The following is a 24,280-nucleotide window of genomic DNA, read 5'->3' as shown; positions in this document are numbered from 1 at the left end:
TGCTAGTTGTACTTTTCACTCATGAACGATGATTCCACTTATATGAATAAAGAAGATCGAATTTGTCATTTCTAAGCAAGCCTAGAAATAATTTGATTTCTTCATCTGAAGATTCTATTTTCTGATGTAGAAATCGTTTCAAGATATCCCAATACACAGACACACATGCGCTCTCTCTCTCTCTCTCTCTCTCTCTCTCTCACACACACACACACATATTATTCCCAGAAATTATTGTGAAAATCTGTGTTTCCTAATACTGATAATAGAATTTTAAAATAAGTGTTACATTTTGTAGTAAATTAAGGTACTCAATATGGGAGGCAACTCTTGTAGGTTGAAGAACGAAGCTTACTTCATCAAGAGTTATCTACCCTGATGTAGCAGACGGCGTTCTTGGTTGACATGACAGACTTGACAGCAGAGGGGGAAAAAAGCTGGTTGTAAATGCACTCCTCTGTCTACAGTATACAGAACTTTGAAGAATATTCAGTCAGGAGTTGGGATTGAGCACAAGACAGGGGCCAAGGAAGTTTAGTACTACGGATCGCCGTCGACTTGGTCAAATTGTGAGTAGGGGAAAATTTAAGAACTTTGAGATTTCTGGGAATACTGTGTATGTGATAATTTTAGTAAACAGGGTTATCATTCGTAAACATTCTATTGACCTTAAATGTTAGATAATCTCTGTAAATAAGTTACTAGTTTGGCATTTTGACACTGGTCACCCTGGCCAGCTGACTATGGGCACATCTTGGCATCGTGAGCACCAGAGCATACCCGAAGAATAGCAAAAGGCACGAGTAAATATATTATCTTTTACATTAGAACGGTGCTGTTTGGCATCTACATTTGTTCTAGCTTTGAAAGGCCAGATACTCAAACCTATTAATTGTAATTGTGTGAAAACTAGGTTAAATGATAGAAAATAATATAATGTGGTGATTGTATACTAACAAAAATACAAATAAACAAAAAGCTCCAACGAAAAAACAACTACCCAAGAATCGAACCTGTTTGGTAAACTTCGGATTGGTAATCTCCGTTTACGACCCGTGCTCAGCTCCCGACATCGTCATTGTATGGAGATTTTGTTACAGTCGGGGTCGCTCATGATGACGATTGCTTGTAAATATCGTGTTTACCAACATGGACAAAGCGGTATCATGTCATATCGCGGGATTCATGGGCAGCTATAGTAGCGAATGATTACAAGTTGGTAAGTTCAGTTAACCTTTAATTTTGTACAGTTACTCTGCAACATTTCTATCATCGAAATCTGGGGTCCTTTTAGTACGGGTGATGTTTGATCTAGTTATAGCACTCTCAGCGGCATCTGCCCAGACCAAGCATCATATATGACATGTTTATCTTTGGTTTGTCTGTTTATGAGATGCTATCACATGATTACAATCATTTTGATCCTAATGTAGAGAGTGATATGGATGATTTATGTGTTTAATGCACTTTGTGCTTGGATGTTTGTTGTTATACAGTCAGTCACAACGAAATTGTGCACAATTCAGAGAGGACAGTGCAAAAAAAAAACCAAATCACGTCAGTCCAAGAAAACATTATTTTCCAAACTACAACATGTGAATGATAAGTTTATACTTGTTCAGCACTCAGTGAACAGTATTAGATTTGCAGCACTGGTTTGAAGTAAGGTACCCATGTGTGAAGCCCATTTCTGGTGTCCCTGCCGTGATGTTGCTGGAATATTGCTAAAAGCGGCGTAAAACCAAACTCATTCAGCCAGTAAGGTACCCATAAACACTCAAGTAATTTGTGTTCATTGATAACTTGTAGTATCAACATAAACTGCAAGAAAATGAACTCTTTTGTTCTTGTTTTCATTCAAACATGGAATAAGGAAAAAATAATTCATCTGAAAATCAAAAAGAATGTGTACTCACTAAAGCATATATCACACAGTTGACACCACATGATATATATCTATTCAAAATCCAGAATTGACGGAACCATGCATACCACATTTGTAGTGTATCAAAGATTAAAATCGGAACCTTGAAAATAAAACATTCCCTTTCATGAAAACGCCATGGAATCACACAAAATGGGAATGAATATATTTCATCTTTAGCTGTTAAACACCTTTACCATCTTACAGATCTACAGCGTGACGTATATTACGTTCTAACTTACGTTCTTGTTAATTCCAAAGACTGGATATTTATTTAATGCCAAAGATGACAAACAGTAAAATTCTTTGCACCAGATATGTAATCAAAAGAGAAGTGAAACTTATTCTGGAAACATGGCCTGACAGTCATGCAACATTGAGATACCTACAAGCAACAATCACTCAATGAGACATTGGGATAAAACATTTGGTTATACCTTGGGTTCATACATATTTTAGAGTAAGTTAAAGAACAATCTGTATAGTTGACAAAACATACACTTCAATTTCATGAACATATTAAATCATTTTATCATCTCAATTAATGATTCATATGAAATTAGGTAACACCTTTCATCATATATGTTAGGGTGAAAAAGTAGCATGATCGACAATGGAATCCATAGAATGAGCAATGCTCTGCTTACATGCAGACATTCAAACAGGTACTAACACATGATTTTTGCAGTAACACAGTAGGCTGTCTAACATGAGCTGGAACCAGCTGTGTTGAACCATCAGATAGATTAGGTAATCTATTGTCAGTGGTCAACTTTCAGCCATGACCAGCTATGGTAACTTGATCTGCTCCTATTTGTACTACAGACCTCCAATGCTTGCCAGGCTTACCAGATATTTTCACTTTCCAGTGTCAAGCTCCCCACAATGCAACTTGATGGATGACTGTTTCTAACTATTTCAGTGGTCCTAGCAAAGCAGTCATGTTGGAAGAGTTCTAGTGCATGTATGCCAGCATACAGATTCAAACATGGAATTCAGGACATCAGATGAAGCTCTGTTACAAAAACCTCCAGCCATGACATTCAAGTTTGCCCCAACAAAACTTTCTCGGCCAAACTTTCTTCCTCCAATTGTGTGTTCTCGAAGACTGTATATTCAGATAACACTTGCCATTATGCTTATTGCCATAGTAGTGATTGTGCGAGCATTGTCGAACATGCGTGTTGTTTTTGTACAATTCCATAATGAAAGTGACTCAGATGGTGAGCTTGTGATTTTACCAGAGGAGTTCTCTGCCCCTAGAGGAGCATATTGCCTGGATGGGTCCCCACCAGCCTTTTATCTCAGACACGGTGAGTATGTGTACGGGTGTTGAAGATGAGAGTTCTCTGTCACTAGATGAGTGTAGACATAGTAATGAGTCATATTGCCTGCATGGGTTCACACCAGCAGTTTCTATCTCTGACATTGTGAAATTGCAGTGTAAAAATGACACTGTTCTTTTTTGTTATTTATTGCAAAAAAGTAGATTTGAACAGCAACTTTTTGGGGAATGGGGGGATAGGGATTAATGTGATGAAAAATTGTTACACATGTTGATGAGGTAGTAGGAGAAGATCAGTCCTCAGCAGACCAATCCCATTGGTCGAATGTATGGGACCAGGGTGCAAACTGTTTTTCTTGCAATTATGTTATGTCAAAATGCATTTCATGCAAGTTAAATCTAAAGTTAAGTTACTTAAAGGTCACATGCAACGTAAAACCAAACTTTGCAGATTCTGATACCTTTCTGTATGGACTTACCGAAACAAATCATCAAAAATGCAAATTCAACTTATAAAGTTGAAAAATAACGCAATGAAACAAAAAAGCGCGAAATCAGAGTTCAAACGATTCACTAATTTTCCCCCAGGGCTTGGGGGAAAAGTGGTTTCAACATCTGGGCTCCGCGCTCATAGCACATGCGCAAGTAAATAGGTTCGCGCAGCTTGGAAGCGGATTGTCCGGTGAATACTCGGTGAAGGCTTTTGTGTGAGCTCATTTTCTAATGTTTTGTTGATATTTCAAAGGCTCGAGCTTTTTATATGTTATGACAGTAGATTACCGATTTAACTGTTTATATAATTTCATTTGTCTATTTCACCACACGTTCTTCTTACTGAGTCACTTCCTCAGTTCGACACTTAAAAGCAATGTCATTATTTAGCGTTGACATAATTTCTAACTATGATATAGATATGTAGTTGTCACAGACAAAACTCAATGTCTGTTTTATTGACACCTATGTGTCTGCCTGCCTGTCTCCTAATGACAATATTCAGTACACAACTTCGATCACTGACCACATGCAATTTGAACTTAACACCAATCAGGCTATACACCATAAACAAAACGCATTGATTTATGGCCCGAGTTCGGTCTCTGTCACATTATGTAATTACACAGACAGGCAGGTGTGATACTTGAACACATGACATGTTATGATGTCTGTTGATTGCAAAATGTTATACACAAAAAATGAGCATGTATTTACAAAACCCAACATCTCTATATATACACACACAATGAGCCGTGAGGGCATCTGCAAATGAACCAGCCGTTACACTTGAGTGCACACCCTCCTGCTCTGACTGGGTTCGGTATCCTGGCTGCTTCGTTTCTTGGGAAGTAAACCCATGTTCAAACTATTGCACTTTTGATTTGTGATTGTACGCTTATAATTTTGTTTATATGTTTTTTCATAATCAGCAATGTATATTATATGTCATGAATAAGTGATAATTGTGTTTTAATTATGTTTGATTTTGTGGTTGCATGTGATCTTTAAATTCAGCTGTTGTAGTATATGATCACTCGCACACCGGAGTTTAAATTGTATATTTGTGTAGTATCCAATCTAAAATCTGTATGTAAATAATCTATCGTTTGTTAAGTGTGGCTGTGTTGTTAGGTGAGATCAGTGCTGAGAACAACTGGCTGCTGCATCTACAATCTGGCGGCTGGTGTGTGTCCCCCAGTGACTGCTATCACAGGTAATCCAGATCCATATTCACATACAGTACTAGCCCACCTTGTCATGACATGTATATTACGGATGTAGTATACTGTGTCTTGTAGTTTAGGTTTCCAGCAGGTGCTGTACTGGTAACTTATGCTGTTGTGATCTTTTGTGTTTTATGATAATTTCAAATTGTGCTTATGTCCAAAGGAGGGTTTAATTTTGCAGAGCAGAATTCACACAGAACTCTAGATTTCTTCATAACTCATGCTTGTTTTGAGACATCCTTGATGACTTGTTTGATATAAGAAATTCAGTTTGCTCTACCTGCCTGTAAAACACTTGTATCCTAGTGCTTTAACGTTATAATAGTTTGGGGCAAAACTATAATATGCTATACAAGGTGGTAGAGTGAACTGTATTTCTTTACTATGATGCCAATTTGAGACTTACCAACAATTAATCTATTGCACAAAACAAATTAAAGAAAATGTCAATAATAAAAAGAATCATGGAGTTTAGTCATCATAGTGATAATGTAAATTGTACTCGCAAACTTTAAGATTAACATTATGGTGTACTGAAGTAAGAGTGGTGGCTGAAAAGTTCTGAGCCTATCACCTCTGGCTTCTATCAGTTACTTGACTTCTCAGCAACTCCACATCTCATCCCTTGCCTTGTTATATGAACTGTTACTATCCATGGTAATTTCGATAATAAGAGTAGAGCCTTGTATCATTCTGATCCACGAGTCTGGCACATCAGTATATTTTAGTAAAAATAATGCTGCTTTTTTCTCATTGGGGACTAACATGTTAGCTGTTTGATCTGGTAATGGTGCTACGCTCATCCACGTTCTTCTTCCAGGATCAAACCTCCCAAGCAGTGTCCTGTATCCCGGTATATTTTAGCGAGATGCCACCATCATTATTATCCATGATAAGATAGGGGTAGGTCAGGACCAGGTTAATAATCCAGTTTAACTGAGACTCGATGATGACTTCTCGTCGTTTGTACACGTTATCTTGTAAGCGCATGGCGTACAAGGTGTTTTCCTCGCCGGGCAGATCGAATCCCCTCGTGTCTCCGAGATCGGCTAGCGTGACGTTGGGATGATGGTTCATCTCGTTTATATATAATGTATTACGAAATGGTTTTCAATTGGTTATCGGATAATTCCTCGGACATGCACTTTAAACCCATGAGATGTATGTTGTCGAGTAGGAAACTTTTGGTGAGTGATATCGTGTCTTCCATGGTCACGGTGACTCCTTTCAGACTGGTATAGGCGTTAACGTTCACCCCCACCTAAACGGAGCAAACTTGGTATTGTTGTTTGGCCCAGGGGAGTTTGATCCCTTTCACGATTTTTCGAAGATGTTACGCACTGACGGCGGTTTGCCGAGGTAGACTTGGATGTAAAGCGTGATTTTGCTGGCAGATTTTCCAGGACGTTTACCACGCTGTAGAATTCCTACACCATCTGCAATCCCACGTTTTGCGTCCCGGGTTTGCTTGACAGCATGTGGGTTACTCTTTGCCTCAGCGTGCTGCAAATCACGCTGCGTCTTTGCGTATGGGACGTAAGCCACGAGAAGCGTTCCGTTGTTCACGACTTTCGTCAGGTAGTGATCTTTGTTGTCCATGAAAACGTGGGGAGAGTCGAACTTGATGTTGAAATTCCAGTCAATTTGGGATGGCACTAATACCCATTTGTTGTCGTAGTTGAAGATGAGAGTGTACTGCGTGTTTCTGGAGACGGACGTGGTCTTGACGTCGTTCAGGTGGAACAGCCTGTCGTGGAACGCTAGGGTTATCGTCCATTCGTCCTTGTCATTGCGGACCAGGTCGTATCGTGTGTTGTTGACCGCTCCTTCGGTATTGACGAAATCGCCTAGGTCATTGTTCTTACCACCAGCAGCAGTAGAGGGCCGCAGTTCGACGCTGTTTGTTTTTCAGTTGCAAGGCGTACAGTTTGCCGTTGACTCTGGTTTCGTCGAATCCGCGTGTGTCCCTGAGGTCGGAGATCGCTCTGTTGACGGATTTTCTAACGCATGTTCCTGGACCTTGAGACTCCGTCATTGTCGTATATGCAGCGTTGTGCTGAGATATCCTATACTTACGGGATCGTGTTAAATGTCTAAAACCGATATTTTCAATTCCGTGATGTTGCCTCGGATTAATTTCTTGTACTGCCGTGACGAAAAGATTCGGTTCTGCCGTCGTTGTACTTTTCCGGTTTCACCCGCACAGCTCTCAGCAGTGTGGACGGTCGTTTGCCTTGAACGTTGTTGGTCGTGCTCAGCTGATCGAGATGAATGCACAGTTCTCGGTACGGAACGAGATCGGATAATTTCGCTCAAAGCAACCCCCGAGACGGTAGCGAGGTGATGACTGCTGAGACCTGCGTTTCATTCCGCTAAAAACACCTCTCGCCTCGATAATATATAACAAGTACGACAATACGTTGGATTGTTAGCCTTTCGCTAGATCGACCCCATGCTCACTAAAAAGTGATTATTTCCTAAACTATTTGATCGATTTTCGTGAAATCTTGCATGCATCTTGGCAGATGGTTACACTATAGCAAAATGGCATTAGGAACACTCTCAATGACTTCATTAGATTAATTAAGACTTAATTACGACAGAAAGTTGGACATTTTGCCTTTTCCCGACCGACCCCATGCTCACTTAAAAGTCAATATTTCAGAAACTATTCTACTGATTTTCATCAAATTTTGCATGCGCCTCAGTAGTAGTATACACAATGGGGCTATGGGATTAGGGACTTCCCATGGGCTCAAATTTTTCCTAATCCTGACTCATGCTTAATCGCTTGTCTCTTTCTTCTTGCGAATGATAGTGGAACACTTGAATCCCCTTTTGAAGCTCCCTTCAAAAAAGCGGACGTGAAATCACTCACCCAGTGTTATCTCCCTTGTGACTCTTTTAGGCGGGAAACCACGTCACCTGTTTGGACATGCCCCTCACTCTCTCCTTCTTCGCCCTTGAGGACGGTTGTGAGAGTGCCTGGGTCCCCTATATGGCGTTATATCCTTTAAACATTTAGGCCTTACTACTAAATTAGCTGTATAAGGTTTTAGGATTGATATACCAACAATATGGTTTGAAATTTGATCAAAATTATCTGTTTTTGTTCACCTTGTTGACATGTGTTTTCATCATGGTGATTTTTGATGAAATCTTGCAGTCGTTGTAGACTCCGATTGTCATTTGCTGATCCACATTTAATATGTCCTAATTATATTTCTCCATGTTCTTCCAGCCTTCGCTGTCAGTTTTGTCAGCATTTAACTGAAGTTCAATTTAATAATTATTTATATTCCATTTTTAGGCATGCCAAGGACAGGAGTAGACGACTTTCTCAAGTCATGTCTAAACCAAATGATTGTTTTAATAACCGTTTGTTGTTGCCTACTGACATTCACCATTCTATTAGTTTACCGGCTGTGTCTACGGAGCAGGTCGCTGTGTCTGATGGCAGCTCCGGCTCTAAGAAGAGGTCATCTACTTCAATGATAACATCATCGCAGTCGAAGAAGACGAGGGCATCTTCTTCCCAGAAGAAGAAGTTGTCTACTAAGACTCTGGCAAAGTCTTCTCATTGGCCAGCACTTCAGACGAGGTCGTTTGCTACTGAGATCATCCCAGCAGATGAAGTAGACGTCTATGATGAGCCTCCCATCCTCATCCCTGAAGTGCCAGTGAGGAAGAAGACGAGGTCTTCATCTACAGCAACAGCAGCAGTCATCAGAACGCAGACATCAGATAGAGATGGCAGTTCGTCACAAGTGCCGCAGTCCGGGGGAGAAGCCTCGACACTCTCAGATGCGTCATCTGCAGTGCAGCAACAGCAGCAGCAGTCGTCGTCGCAGAATTTCAACCCTGGGGTCTTCATGCAGCAGTTTACGCAGCAGATGATGGACCTTATGGAGCGAAGATTCGCACAAGAGAAAGTAGAGACGGAGGCCCCATCTACATCGAAAGCAGCCAGCAGATCACAGCCCAATGATGACAGCAGTCTGCAAGAGAGCACTCATGGGAGGTAGTCTAATGGATGTATGAGTTGTTGCAGTTGAGGCAAATGTATCATTCTGAACTTTGCGGGGCTGCGTAGATAATCTTGGTTGAATTTCCTCATGTTGTATATAAGTCGGAACTTTTTTTTAAAATGTTTCTTTGGTACTAAGAAGATTGGGGAGTAAAACCCGGGTGTGATGAATTCCTGTTTTATTTCTTCGATCGCCTCCTTCTCGAGTAGAGTTGTGATGGCGTTGAGTAGGTTCTCCATCTGGTCGACAGCGTAGTTGTGGGCCAGAGAGTTGTTTGTCAATGGTTGCACTGCTTTTAGTCCTGAAGAATTCCCCAATTCTTCCAGTATCGTTGTAGACGTCCATCCACTCCATCATTGAGGTCTAGAGATACTAGCTCTACTACGCTCCTTTAAGATGGAAGACCAACAAAAGAAATTCAAAGCACCTGCTTGGGATATCAACGTAGTCTTACTGCATCTCACCAGTGATGCTTATGAACCACCAGGAAGGACATCCTATGAGTTTTTAACACATAAAACTATGTTCCTGGTCGCCTTGGCAACAGCAGCTTGGATGTCAGAAATACATGCTCTGGACTTTGAATGAATACGATTTGATGCACATCACAACATCATACATCTGGGATTGAGATGGGACTTCATAACAAAGAACCAATTGCCCGGTCAACCAGACAGGCAATTCCACATCCCAGCACTTTCGTCAGTCCTTGGACCACAGGATACCCAGGATCTATCCTTATGTCCAGACAGAGCATTACAAATCTACCTACAAAGGTCTAAGATAAGGAGACAAAAATTCAAGCGCCTTTTCATCCCTTTACCTACGGAGACACCTACAGAAGTCTCACGTACAGCGATATCAATATGGATGAGAGCCGTCATATTGAGCCACCATGAGCCTCTAATCCTCATGGCGTTGACACTTGCTCTTCATGGAAATTGCTCAATCTCGACAATAATGGAAGGCTGCTAATGGAAGTTGGAGAATGTGTTTGCCAACCACTACCTCAGAGACATTGCTACCGAGGATGTCTCCGGTATCCATCAGTTTTGGCCTCTTGTTGTAGCACAACAATTGACAGTTCCTCAAAGACCCTGAGATGAATCTCACCCTTTATCACATGACTAATAAAAGCTGACACTCAGAGAGTTGAAGCTTAGAGTCCGTGCGAACGTCTAAAGATAGGCTAGCATGAGTGACAGACCCTATACTTGTAAGGACTTACTCATATATGAAGAAGGGTCACTTCTCCATTGATGTGGAAATCAATCATGGAGTCGTATAAATCCACTTTTACTGTCAGGAGAAGCGGTTCCAGAAAATCTGACATATTGTGGTCCCCCCAAACTCATCAGAGGAGGCTGGAAGGAAGGATCAGTATATACTTTAAGAAGTTCCCACAGGGGGGAAGGAAGGACGTAAATCAGCATGGAATCCAGTCACTTGACCCACCACCTGTTCCGTTGGATTCTACAAGCAATTAAGCATGAGTCAGGATAAGGAAAAATATGTAATTTTTAGATTAAAATTGATATTTTATACTTATCCTGACTCATTAGGTAAGCCCTCCCAACCTCCCCTCATGGCACTCTGGATTCCCTGTAATCCAGGTGTCGGGCGCATAATCAGGAGAGAGTGAGGGGCATGTCCAAACACGTGACGTGGTTTCCCGCCTAAAAGAGTCACAAGGGAGATTGGGCGGTGGGGTAGCCTAGTGGTTAAAGCATTGGCTCGTCACGCCAAAGACCCGGGTTCGAATCCCCACATGGGTACAATGTGTGAAGCCCATTTCTGGTATCCCCCGCCGTGATGTTGCTGGAATATTGCTAAAAGTGGCGTAAAACCAAACTCAGTCAGTCAGTCACAAGGGAGATTACACTGGGTGAGTGAGTTTACGTCCAAGGGGATTCAAGTGTTCCACTATCATTCGCAAGACGAAAGAGACAAGCAATTAAGCATGAGTCAGGATAAGTATAAAATATCAATATTAATCTAAATATTACATTTTTTAATTGAGCCCTTGGGGGACCTGTTCCCGTAGCCCCATTGTGCATACTACTAATACATTTTTGTCTCTAATACATTTTTGTCTCTGTGCTTAAAAGTTTTATGCCACACCCAACATATGATGCACACTATTCTATTTCTTGCTCATGTTTAAAGGTCTGGGAAAAACCAATGTCTTCATGTTTTTGGCTTTGAAAGTTTAGTCAGCAATACCACAATGCTGATGACTATTCCTAAGAGCCATATCTCCAAACTAAGCTTGCTGTAAGTCTATTTGGCTGGTTAGAGTACCATTAATAGTCCAGAAGGAGATGATTATAACTGTTAACATCCAACACTTATACATAACAGAAATCTTTTCCCCTGTGTAATGGAAGAACATCTGACTTCCTTCATGTCTGTACCCGCAGGAGTTTCACCGACCTGGGATCAAGCCAGTCTGCTCGTACCTCTGCTCTATTTGAGGGTATCTTATCCAGCGATGAGAGGGTCAACCCTGACTTCTTCACCTGGAACACTGCCCAGTTTCTCTACTGTGATGGGAGCTCTTTCACAGGTAGGGAACGAAGGGTAACCTTAGACTGATGTTGACATCACAGGTGTTGGGTCAGGTGTCCTCATGGTCTGCTGACATCACAGGTGTTAGGTAAGGTGTCTTCATGGTCTGCTGACATTGGGTCAGGGGTCCTCATGGTCTGCTGACATCACAGGTGTTACTACGGCGCCTTGATGATCTGCTGACATCACAGACAGGGGTTCAAAATTATTTTAAAAAGCCACTTGCCACAGGGCAAGTGACTTTAAGATTGTAACTTGTCCTGACAAATTTTCCACTTGCCCTGATTTTATGACATAATCATGATGATGTAATTATGAAAGAATAAATCAACATGCTATTTGATGTTAATGTTTACTGGACAATTTATTGAAAAGTGATAAATAGCAAAGAAAGATAACTCTGCTTTATCATCATTGCGAAATTTAAAAGCTACATTTTGAGCAGATATGACATTAAATCCAAGCAGTCTGAAACCATAAGTGGAAATTATCTAGTAGCCCACGGACAAGTAAGATACCATTATTTGATTGCCCGAAATGAAAACTGACTTGTCCCGGGCGTCGGGCGATGGGATTTTTGAACCCCTGACAGGTGTCCTCATGGTCTGCTGACATAACAGACGGGTCAGGTGGCCTCATGGTCTGCTGACATTACAGGTGTTGGGTCAGGTGTCTTCATGGTCTGCTGACATCACAGATGTTGGGTCAGGTGTCCTCATAGTCTGCTGACATAACAGACGGGTCAGGTGTCCTCATGGTCTGCTGACATCACTGGTGTTGGGTCAGGTGTCCTCATGGTCTGCTGACATCACAGACGTTGGGTCAGGTGTCCTCATAGTCTGCTGACATAACAGACGGGTCAGGTGTCCTCATGATCTGTTGACATCACTGGTGTTGGGTCAGGTGTCCTCATGGTCTGTTGACATCACAGATGTTGGGTCAGGTGTCCTCATAGTCTGCTGACATCACAGATGTTGGGTCAGGTGTCCTCATGGTCTGTTGACATCACAGACATTGGGTCAGGTGTCCTCATGGTCTGCTGACATCACTGGTTTTGGGTCAGGTGTCCCCATGATCTGCTAACATCACTTGTGTTGGGTCAGGTGTCCTCATTTTCTACTGACATTGGAAGTGTTGGTTAAGGTGTCATAATCTTCTGCTGACATGACATTGGTTGGCTAAGATGTCCTCATTTTCTGCTGACATCAGAGGTGTTGGGTCAGGTATCATAATATTCTGCTGACATGACATTGGTTGGCTTAGATGTTCGTCATATTCGGCTGACACAATAGTTGTTGGGTAAGGTATAGTCATGTTCTCCAAATATCACAGGATTTGGGTAAGGTATAGTCATGTTCTGCTCAAACTACAAGAGCTGTGTAAAGTGTCGTGTTGGGTAAGGTGTCATCATGTAAGTTGTCATCATATTCTTCTTTTACAGGTAACAAGTCAGGTGTGTTGAATGTGCAGTCCCGGTCACTCTACTTGAGGGGTGGGGCAGTGTTTGAGACGTTGATTGAGTACCTGATGTCTCACACTAGCCTGGCCACAGCACATAACGTCATCCTCGTGGGCTCATCAGGTATGTCATCATCATAGTGCCAAAACTACTTCTGTTGGACCCATTCAGCAGTCTAGAGGATAGAGTGTCTGCCAAAAAGTAGAAAGTTGCCAGCAAATCATACCTAAACACAGTAAAAGACATTATTTGTTTTATTCGTATTGCTTGCCATTAATCTGGTGTTAGTGTAGGCTAGAACAGGTGGCCAAACTCACAAACATGTGCATGCTCATTGTAATACAAGTTTCAGTAACTTTGAATGGTACATTAAACATGTCAAAACTCCATTTCACCTCATTTCATCAATACTGCTTCACCAGAGACATGTTTCACTGTAAATTAATGTGTAAAGTAACACTTGTGTTAATTGGTTTTTTTTATTTTATAGCTGGAGGGCTGGCGGCTCTTCTCCAAGCTGATCGGTTGAGAGAGAAGCTGCCATCATCTGTGAAGACCCTGCATGTGCTAGTTGATGGCTCACTGTTCTTGGATCAACCAGATGGGAATCAACAACATGTCATGGCAGAGATGCTGCACAACACTTACAACCTCCACAACCTCAAAGGTAATACATGCTGCACAACACTTGCAACCTCCACCACCTCAAAGGCAATACATGTTACACAACACTTGCAACCTCCACAACCTCAGAGGCAATACATGCTGCACAACACTTACAACCTCCACAACCACAGAGGCAATACATGCTGCACAACGGTTGCAATCTCCACAACCACAGAGGCAATACATGCTGCACAACACTTGCAACCTCGACAACCACAGAGGCAATACATGCTGCACAACACTTACAACCTCCACAACCTCAAAGGTAATACATGCTGCACAACACTTGCAACCTTCACAACCACAAAGGCAATACATGCTGCACAACACTTACAACCTCCACAACCTCAGAGGCAATACATGCTGCACAACACTTGCAACCTCCACAACCACAGAGGCAATACATGCTGCACAACACTTGGAACCTCCACAACCACAGAGGCAATACATGCTGCACAACACATGCAACCTCCACAACCACAAAGGCAATACATGCTGCACAACACATGCAACCTTCACAACCACAAAGGCAATACATGCTGCACAACACATGCAACCTTCACAACCACAGAGGCAATACATGCTGCACAACACTTGGAACCTCCACAACCACAGAGGCAATACATGCTGCACAACACATGCAACCTTCAACCACAGAGGCAATACATGCTGCACAACACATGCAACCTCCACAACCACAGAGGCAATACATGCTGCACAACACTTGCAACCTCCACAACCACAGAGGCAATACATGCTGCACAACACTTGCAACCTCCACAACCACAGAGGCAATACATGCTGCACAACACTTGGAACCTCCACAACCACAGAGGCAATACATGCTGCACAACACTTGCAACCTCCACAACCACAGAGGCAATACATGCTGCACAACACTTGCAACCTCCACAACCACAGAGGCAATACATGCTGCACAACACTTGCAACCTCCACAACCACAGAGGCAATACATGCTGCACAACACTTGGAACCTCCACAACCACAGAGGCAATACATGCTGCACAACACTTGGAACCTCCACAACCACAGAGGCAATACATGCTGCACAACACTTGCAACCTCCACAACCACAGAGGCAATACATGCTGCACAACACTTGCAACCTCCACAACCACAGAGGCAATACATGCTTGCACAACACATGCAACCTCCACAACCACAGAGGCAATACATGCTGCACAACACATGCAACCTTCACAACCACAGAGGCAATACATGCTGCACAACACTTGCAACCTCCACAACCACAGAGGCAATACATGCTGCACAACACTTGGAACCTCCACAACCACAGAGGCAATACATGCTGCACAACACTTGGAACCTCCACAACCACAGAGGCAATACATGCTGCACAACACTTGCAACCTCCACAACCACAGAGGCAATACATGCTGCACAACACATGCAACCTTCACAACCACAGAGGCAATACATGCTGCACAACACTTGCAACCTCCACAACCACAGAGGCAATACATGCTGCACAACACTTTGCAACCTCCACAACCACAGAGGCAATACATGCTGCACAACACTTGGAACCTCCACAACCACAGAGGCAATACATGCTGCACAACACTTGCAACCTCCACAACCACAGAGGCAATACATGCTGCACAACACTTGCAACCTCCACAACCACAGAGGCAATACATGCTGCACAACACTTGCAACCTCCACAACCACCTCCACAACCACAGAGGCAATACATGCTGCTGCAACCTCCACAACCACAGAGGCAATACTTGCAACCTCCACAACCACAGAGGCAATACATGCTGCACAACACTTGCAACCTCCACAACCACAGAGGCAATACATGCTGCACAACACTTGCAACCTCCACAACCACAGAGGCAATACATGCTGCACAACACTTGCAACCTCCACAACCACAGAGGCAATACATGCTGCACAACACTTGCAACCTCCACAACCACAGAGGCAATACATGCTGCACAACACTTGCAACCTCCACAACCACAGAGGCAATACATGCTGCACAACACTTGCAACCTTCCACAACCACAGAGGCAATACATGCTGCACAACACTTGGAACCTCCACAACCACAGAGGCAATACATGCTGCACAACACTTGGAACCTCCACAACCACAGAGCAATACATGCTGCACAACACTTGCAACCTCCACAACCACAGAGGCAATACATGCTGCACAACACTTGCAGCCTTCACAACCACAGAGGCAATACATGCTGCACAACACTTGCAACCTCCACAACCACAGAGGCAATACATGCTGCACAACACTTGGAACCTTCACAACCACAAAGGCAATACATGCTGCACAACACATGCAACCTCCACAACCACAGAGGCAATACATGCTGCACAACACTTGCAACCTTCACAACCACAGAGGCAATACATGCTGCACAACACATGCAACCTCCACAACCACAGAGGCAATACATGCTGCACAACACTTGGAACCTTCACAACCACAAAGGCAATACATGCTGCACAACGCTTACGACCTCCACAACCTCAAAGGTAATATATGCTGCACAACACTTGCAACCTCCACAACCTCAAAGGTAATATATGCTGCACAACACTTGCAACCTCCACAACCACAGAGGCAATACATGCTGCACAACACTTGCAACCTCCACAACCACAGAGGCAATACATGCTGCACAACACATGCAACGTTCACAACCACAGAGGCAATACATGCTGCACAACACTTGCAACCTCCACAACCTCAGAGGCAATACATGCTGCACAACACATGCAACGTTCACAACCACAGAGGCAATACATGCTGCACAACACTTGCAGCCTTCACAACCACAGAGGCAATACATGCTGCACAACACTTGCAACCTTCACAATCACAGAGGCAATACATGCTGCACAACACTTGCAACCTTCACAACCACAGAGGCAATACATGCTGCACAACACTTGGAACCTCCACAACCACTGAGGCAATACATGCTGCACAACACTTGGAACCTCCACAACCACAGAGGCAATACATCCTGCACAACACTTGCAACCTCCACAACCACAGAGGCAATAGATGCTGCACAACACTTGCAACCTCCACAACCACAGAGGCAATACATGCTGCACAACACTTGGAACCTCCACAACCACAGAGGCAATACATGCTGCACAACACTTGCAACCTCCACAACCACAGAGGCAATACATGCTGCACAACACTTGGAACCTCCACAACCACAGAGGCAATACATGCTGCACAACACTTGGAACCTTCACAACCACAGAGGCAATACATGCTGCACAACACTTGCAACCTCCACAACCTCAAAGGTAATATATGCTGCACAACACTTGCAACCTCCAAAACCACAGAGGTAATACAAGCTCCACAAAAAACTAACATACTATTCGTGTGATTTAAATCCTACATTTAGCTGACTGACTTAAATATCTTTGACATGTTTGTGGCTTTTTGGGTTAAGAGATATGTTCTGTTTTGGAATATTTTGAAATTTGACTTGATTTTAACTTTTCATTTTGGCCATGACCCTAATTCTTTCAAGATGCACAGTGAGCTCTGCATGTGTCATGTCCAGGAAGTTGACATGTAACATTCTTGTTTAAACCAACGATGACTCATAAGAATGTTTCAATCTGGCAGCCATATTGATCAACCTATTTATGGACTGTACATAGTGATTTGTTTTCAAAATTTAAAGACTTTTGTTTTATATGTAGTTAATTGACAGTTAATTGTTTTGCAATATTTTAGAATCTTTTATTCTGAACTTGCTCTTAAATTATCTCAAATAGATGTTTGGCTCTGACAACATCTTCCCCTCTGCAACTGTTAGACTGAAGATGTATGCTCCTTTTTGATGGTATTGTATTTTGTTCAATCTGTAAGATTTAGTGTTAGTTTTAACTGCTCAGAATTTAGGGAGGAAAAGAATAATTATCAATGCTGACAGTCTTAGTGACATTTAGCTTCAGTTCCAGAAGAGCTTCAGTGCCATGGAAGTATTTTGTTAATATTAGAACTGTATCATTTTCCTCTTCTATTGTACCATGCTGTTTCCTCTCCCTCAGAATCCTTGGTGCTGAAGGAATGTACGCTTGGCCTTCCCGAACCGGTGCAGTGGCGTTGTTTCCTACCAGAGGTGTTCTATAAGCATGTGTTTACACCAATGTTCTTTGCTAACTCCCTGTATGACACGTGGTACACATCGGCCACCCTGAGCATCCCGTGTACAAGGTCTGGACACTGCCCACCCAGGGAGATGCAGGTGTTGGACAGAGTGAAGAAGGCCATTCTCCAACAATCGCAGGACCTCCTGGCATCGGGGAAGAACGGGGTGTTCCTCACTTCCTGTCCTGCCCACTCCATGCTTGTCAACCCAAGATTCAACAGCATGAAAGCAGGTCAACTTACCAGTCAAGATGCTGTATCAATGTGGCTCAAACACAACAAAAATGGATATAATGTTTCAGAGAGCATTGATTTAAATGACTCTGCCCATTACTGCAAATTGTTTTATTAACTCACTTCCTTAGAAGGCAGTAAGTGGTTGCCTTATATGTCTAGCCCCACTTGCACAGAACATTCTTAGTTACGTTCGACCTTAGGCCCCTACAATCAACTTTACAATCACCTTGCTATTGTCCTACTCCACTTGCACAAACTGATCCTAGCATGATTGTAGGATGACTTGAACTTAAGATTGAAATCTTAAACGGTGGAGGTACACATTTCTTAAACTTTATTTCTGTCTATAGTTGTCTGCAAGCACGCATAGCATGCTGCACAAACCGAAAGTTGATCACAATCACGACACACAACGCATACCTCCCTCCATCACACCTTGCACATTTTACATGAAACCCCACTCAGCCACACTAATATTTGAAGGAAACAATTACTGGGAAGCTAGCGTATTTTTTTCTACATTCAAACTGTCGCGATTTAGGAACTGTTTAATATTGCAACCACAGAAATACCTACCAATGTTATAGGAATGATGAATACTTATATATATTTAAGAAACATATATTGAAACCTCTCATCTCTCTGACAACTTAAATATAAAAATGAGAAAGAAACTTTATTTTGGACATAAACATGTATCTAATTGTAGATTGTTTTAATGACAAACTAAAGTCAAAATCTCTGACACAAATGTGACCGAAATAAATTAAAGGTGGAGCTGTGCAATGTTTCCACATTAATACCATTGGGCATGGTAGACTCTACAGTATCGGCATAGTATGCAAAGGAAAACCACTCATGTCTTGCATATAAACTCAGATAAGCTACCCTTGAGTTATTGAAAAGGTCATGGCCATTGCTATTGTCCTTCCTTGATTATCGAAAAATGTTTCACACTTCTTCCAACATTGAATCTAGTGGGATTAGTACTTACAGTTGTGTGGCTCTCTCCTGCAAGTAATGAGGTTTCTGGTGTTAAATTGGTGGTGCATTTTCCAAATTTCTTCTTCTGTACACAACCATGTTCGTCCAGACAATTATTTAAAGCTAAGTTTCTTGTGATAACCTGCAGTATTAGGAAATAGTAATTTTATGTACTTATACATAAATATGGTACACACACAACTTCCTCAAACAATGTCATGATTATTCCCAGGTGCCAGTTAAAGTGACCTGTTACTTCTTTCAGTTGTGTCCTCATCAAACTAATCTTCTGGTTTAACAGACCTGGGTCTCACAGTTACCATAGTGTAATGATTGCATGAAGGGTGCCTATTGTAGTTGTCCTGATGGCAATGGTTTAGTTAGATTCCAGGCTGGACTATTAATAGATGAGTCTATAGACTGTACTGGGGCAAGACTGAAGTATCCTGATGTAAAAACATATACTTCCGTTCAGAACATATGCATATCAGAGCTACTTCCATTAGCTCCTCAACAATCTACAGAAATACGGGATGTCATACATCATTCAAATACTAAAACGTTATCATTGTGGGATGGTGAAAATCAGAGGGTTTTTGAAATAGTAGTGTAAGGGACAATGAGATGGATTCAGCAGAAATTCATTGTTGGTTTTGTTTAGAAAATCATATGATCTTCTATTACCATAAACAAATGCACCAACATGTTTCTGGAAGAGATTTCTTGTCATGTCAACTGAATGACGAAAGGGGCTAAAATTTATGAATTGGTGTGAGAGGTCAGTTTGACCTACACAGAAATCAGCAGAGAGACTGCAGCCTGGATGTCCAACATGAAAGCTGGATGTCCAACATGACATGATGTGATTGGTGGTGTAGACCTACACAGAAATCAGCAGAGAGACTGCAGCCGTAAAGCTGGATGTCCAACATGACATGATGATGTAGATTCAGCAGTAAAGCTGGATGTCCAACATGACATGATGTGATTGGTGGTGTAGACCTACACAGAAATCAGCAGAGAGACTGCAGCCGTAAAGCTGGATGTCCAACATGACATGATGTGATTGGTGGTGTAGACCTACACAGAAATCAGCAGAGAGACTGCAGCCGTAAAGCTGGATGTCCAACATGACATGATGTGATTGGTGGTGTACTGGTTACAGCAGCAGGATCACTTGATTGGTGGTGTACAGGTTACAGCAGCAGGATCACTTCACTGATGACGAAACATGTTCGGTACACTTTGTTGGGCCCTTTCTGTTTGTAGCAAAATACTTCCTCTGTAATGGTTTATCCTCTCGTTTGTGTATTACTGTCAGATGTCAAGAGTATTATCAAGACTAAGTTACATGTGTCTCTCTATATGATAAAACTGTTCTACCAACCATACGTAACTCTCTCACAATGAACACTTGTGTCAGTGTGCCTTGTTTGTGGAAGGGAAGTAGCACTGCATGGGCATGTTCCAATGTACAATAGATGGTCATATGATGTCATTCTACAAGAGATGTCTCACTCAGCCATGATAAAGACATCTTTGAATCTGATCCCTTCCATGGATCTAAGTCTTTGACAATAGTTGTGTAGTGTCTGTAACTATGTTTGAACAAAGGTCACACCTAGAAAGTGTCAAATCAAACTAAGAGAATGCTTTGGGTTGAGCTTGTATTCAGGGTATGCTTTCTATCTGTGATAGAAAGTGTTTATGACTTTAGGAGCAACGATATTTATGAGGTGGCTATTATTTGAGTGTGTTTATGTATATTGTCTTTAAGAGGTGTCTGAGAGATGGCAAGTCAGCATATCCAGGTTCTACACACTCCAGGAATGAATGGATGTTCTCACAGAAAAATAAGGAGGACTTCCCTGATACCATTAATGTTTTATTGCTATGTACACTGTGGAATTGGTCCTGATGGGTACATGGATGTCTAGCAATGACAGCAATACATCTTTATATGCCTCAATAGCACAAAAAGCATGCAGCAAATTGTCATGAATCAACCATGTTAATATTCACTTGCATTTTATTGTGACATGGAGAACTTGCCACTAATTTGAGGATAAGTTACCATGACAGCACATTACGAAGTGTAAGTGATCCGTAATGAACCTTCCACATGTAGAATCAGGCTGTTGTATAAGGCTAGGAAGGCTGTAAGGTGATGTTATTGGAGGTGACAAACAGGATCTAAGCATATGTGTGCTTTCCCAGCGTACCTGCTTGGCTGGCTGTCTTGCATTTCCTCATGTTGGCTTTCATGTATGTTTCTGAACTGAATTTTATTGTATTGAATTTTTTCAAAGTATGTGGTATAGTTTGACACTCAACCGATGCTAGTTTTTGCATGGTATGTATACGTGAAGGAAAAATTATGGATGCCAAATTCTTTACTGCAAGGAACATATTCACTCCATGGAGACATTTAAAGGAATGTTTCATTACTTTAGGGTATGCGTATATATACTATATATGACTCCACAAATACTCAAATATATCTTTCATGCTTATATCAGATCACATCATGTTTCACTTGTACTGTTTGTTGTATATGAGGGATGTGATATTTTTGTACTCAACATATAAAGGGTGGATTCTACATGGATTTGTGCAGTGTCCTGTCTAGGAGTGTTTGTTTTTTTCTCTCATACCATGAAAACACATATTCCCGAGGCAAGGGCATTAACTGACTGAAGTCATTTCCACTCATGCTGAACTAGGTTAGTGTTTCATGACTTGATTGTAGCACCATGAGTGGCTATTTTGACCCGTGTCCCTTCTATGTTGATTGTAATTTAACAGGTCTTCCCTGACAAAGTGCATCAAATCATTTAAGCATTATGACAAAAAGCATAAAACATGAAAATTATATTTGGAAAATATAATTGATATGCAAATCTGCAATCAATAGAAATCTTAGTCATGTTGTTTATGAACCCGATGTTGAGTTTGTTACACAATTTTGATTTCACAATGCAATGACTTGTCAGTCCATTAAAACTACTACTCCAAAAGTCCAGGCTAGTTTGGCAAGGAGGGAAACTTTAACAGTGAGTTAACTCCCTTGCCTCGGGAATATGAGTGCAAGCATACACATTTTGTGGGTGAAGAATTAGAGACCTTGCTTTTATTCTAACTTGAAAGGTAATTCAGTTATCATCACAATCATGTTTCACTCATGAAGTGGCAAGTCTAAAGGGTGTAGATGTTTGCCTCTTTGGTGAACAATAGAACAAGCCTGCATCAGGTTCTATGAATGGAACCAACAGTAGCGGCAGAGGTGCTGTGGGTGTAGTATCTTCTGTTTTCACATTTGCCACAAACTCATTGATGTGAAGTTCTTCTTTAACTGAAAAGGATTTTATATTTTATATTTGTGCATTGCTTTTATAACTATATACAGTAACGAGCAGAAAAAATGTGACTTTTCACAGACGTTTCAAAATTTATTTACTGATAAATTCAGTTATATTTTTCATACATCCACTCTGGATACTGAAGTTTACATTTATGCAAGTCAATAGTCTGTTATTCCACCGTTTCTCTCGATGCAATGCTGAATACGGCATCCCATGCTGTCAATCAAATTGTTTATGTAGTCCTGGGGTAGGCCCACCCATATTTGACTGATGAGATTAGACCACTCAACGACACTCTTCGGTTCCAACTTTTCTAATTTGTCCTTCATAATCTGCCACACATTTTCAATTGGGTTCAGGCCTGGTGATGTCGCTGGAAATTTCTGTACGGTCACGTGACTCGTTTCAAACCAGTTACAGGTGTTCTTGACTTGTTTACAGGTGCATTGTCCTGTAAAAGTTTGAAAGGTATTCCACTCTGTCCTATGTGGGATTCCACTATGCCTTCTTGTATAAGTTGACAGTACTTGCATGAATCAATCCTTCCTGTAATAGTTAGCAGCGGTGTTACCCCGAGTTTGCCTATACGACCCAAACCATGACACTGGGTGAGAACTTCGGAACCATTTTGCAGCTCGTCCACCTCTTGACCACCTCTTTCTTGTGATCCTATAAAACTGAAACTTTGATTCGTCCGTAAAAATTACATTTGAAAAGTCTGTACCCTGCATTTCCCTGCACCACTCGAGCCTTTCCTCCATATGTGCTGTTGTCATCAATGGAACTTTCTTCGGCACTCGCTTGACATATCCAGATTGCTTTAAAGATTTTCTGATTGTCCATTCTGATATCTTAGGGGGTTCCTTGACTTGACGCCTTCATGGCAAGCTGTTTTGCAGACCAGTTTGGGTACGCGCCGCGAGATGCGCGATACGTCGTCTGTAATTTGCCCCAAGAGTAGCACGACGTCCCGATCCAGCTGTCGCTCTGTCCCTAACCCTGAGTCAAATTTCTTCAAATTTCGGTAAACAGAGGCCCGATGCAGTCCCGTCAGTTTCATAAGTCTAATTACGGATGTAATACCTGCTTCGTAATATGCCAAGAGTCAGTTTCTGTTGTTTTGTAACGTCATGGCAAAGCTTCGGTATCGTCTGCTAGCAACAAGGTCACGGGATCAAGCCATCCCTGAACCCAAGGGAGATAATTCCATACCAACAAGGCAAGCTACTGGCAGCTAGAAACAATGTATTTCGGCTTTTTTGATAGTTGGATCGAGTCTACAGAAAAAGTTTTTTGTCGCATTTTTTCTGCTCGTTACTATATATTGTCATTAAAAGTATCAATATTGTGTTCTGGTATCCATAGTAATTGCAGTACAAATTGGTAGCATAGCATGGTGTCCAGTTTCAACATATTTTTCTGTGAATTATCTCTCTCTATGATGACAGAACAAATTTGAATCTGAGTGCTAGAGGGGTGGATTACTGAGGGTAAATATATGTTATTTTTGTAACATTGTATATGTTGTAATACAGGTACAACCTGACCAGAACTTGCACTGAATCCTAATAAAGGCAAATCACAGACAGCACTTGTAGGTGATTATTATAGTATTGAAAAAATTTCTTGTGATTATATTTGTCTCAAGCTTCTGTCGTTTGGTTATGTAAGAAACATGACTCATTGATAACTGTTCAAAGATTGGTGCCATATTGATCAACAAGTATTAAACAATTTGTTCACATATTTATCTTGTGTTTGTGTTTATGTTTGTGAAGGCAAAGAGGCTGGGGAATAATCAAACAATAGTTATCATTGTGTGTAATGCTAAGATTACTGATCTGTTTAATCT

At 41.7% G+C, this 24,280-nt stretch overlaps 1 protein-coding gene across 2 annotated transcripts; it reads left to right on the top strand.

Moving 5' to 3' along the window:
- Positions 1-1,080: 1,080 nt before the first annotated feature.
- LOC124288850 (pectin acetylesterase 3-like) lies at positions 1,081-22,479 on the top strand. 2 transcript variants are annotated; one of them, XM_046725411.1, is made up of 10 exons: positions 1,081-1,219; positions 2,847-3,237; positions 4,836-4,917; positions 11,379-11,524; positions 12,968-13,108; positions 13,476-13,652; positions 17,746-19,989; positions 20,028-20,111; positions 20,184-20,224; positions 20,262-22,479. In XM_046725411.1, the coding sequence occupies exons 2-7, from the start codon at positions 2,913-2,915 to the stop codon at positions 18,195-18,197; spliced, it is 1,323 nt and encodes a 440-aa protein (XP_046581367.1). In that variant the 5' UTR covers positions 1,081-1,219; positions 2,847-2,912; the 3' UTR covers positions 18,198-19,989; positions 20,028-20,111; positions 20,184-20,224; positions 20,262-22,479. The 2 variants fall into 2 exon arrangements, with proteins under 2 accessions (XP_046581367.1, XP_046581366.1); XM_046725410.1 differs by having other exon boundaries at positions 20,028-20,224.
- Positions 22,480-24,280: the final 1,801 nt, after the last annotated feature.

Source organism: Haliotis rubra, unplaced genomic scaffold (genome assembly GCF_003918875.1).
Source record: "Haliotis rubra isolate DU_JTF1 unplaced genomic scaffold, ASM391887v1 Scf427, whole genome shotgun sequence".
Lineage (NCBI taxonomy): Eukaryota > Metazoa > Mollusca > Gastropoda > Lepetellida > Haliotidae > Haliotis > Haliotis rubra.
The sequence above is the reverse complement of the archived record's forward strand: the minus strand, read 5'-3'. Positions and strand labels throughout refer to the sequence as shown.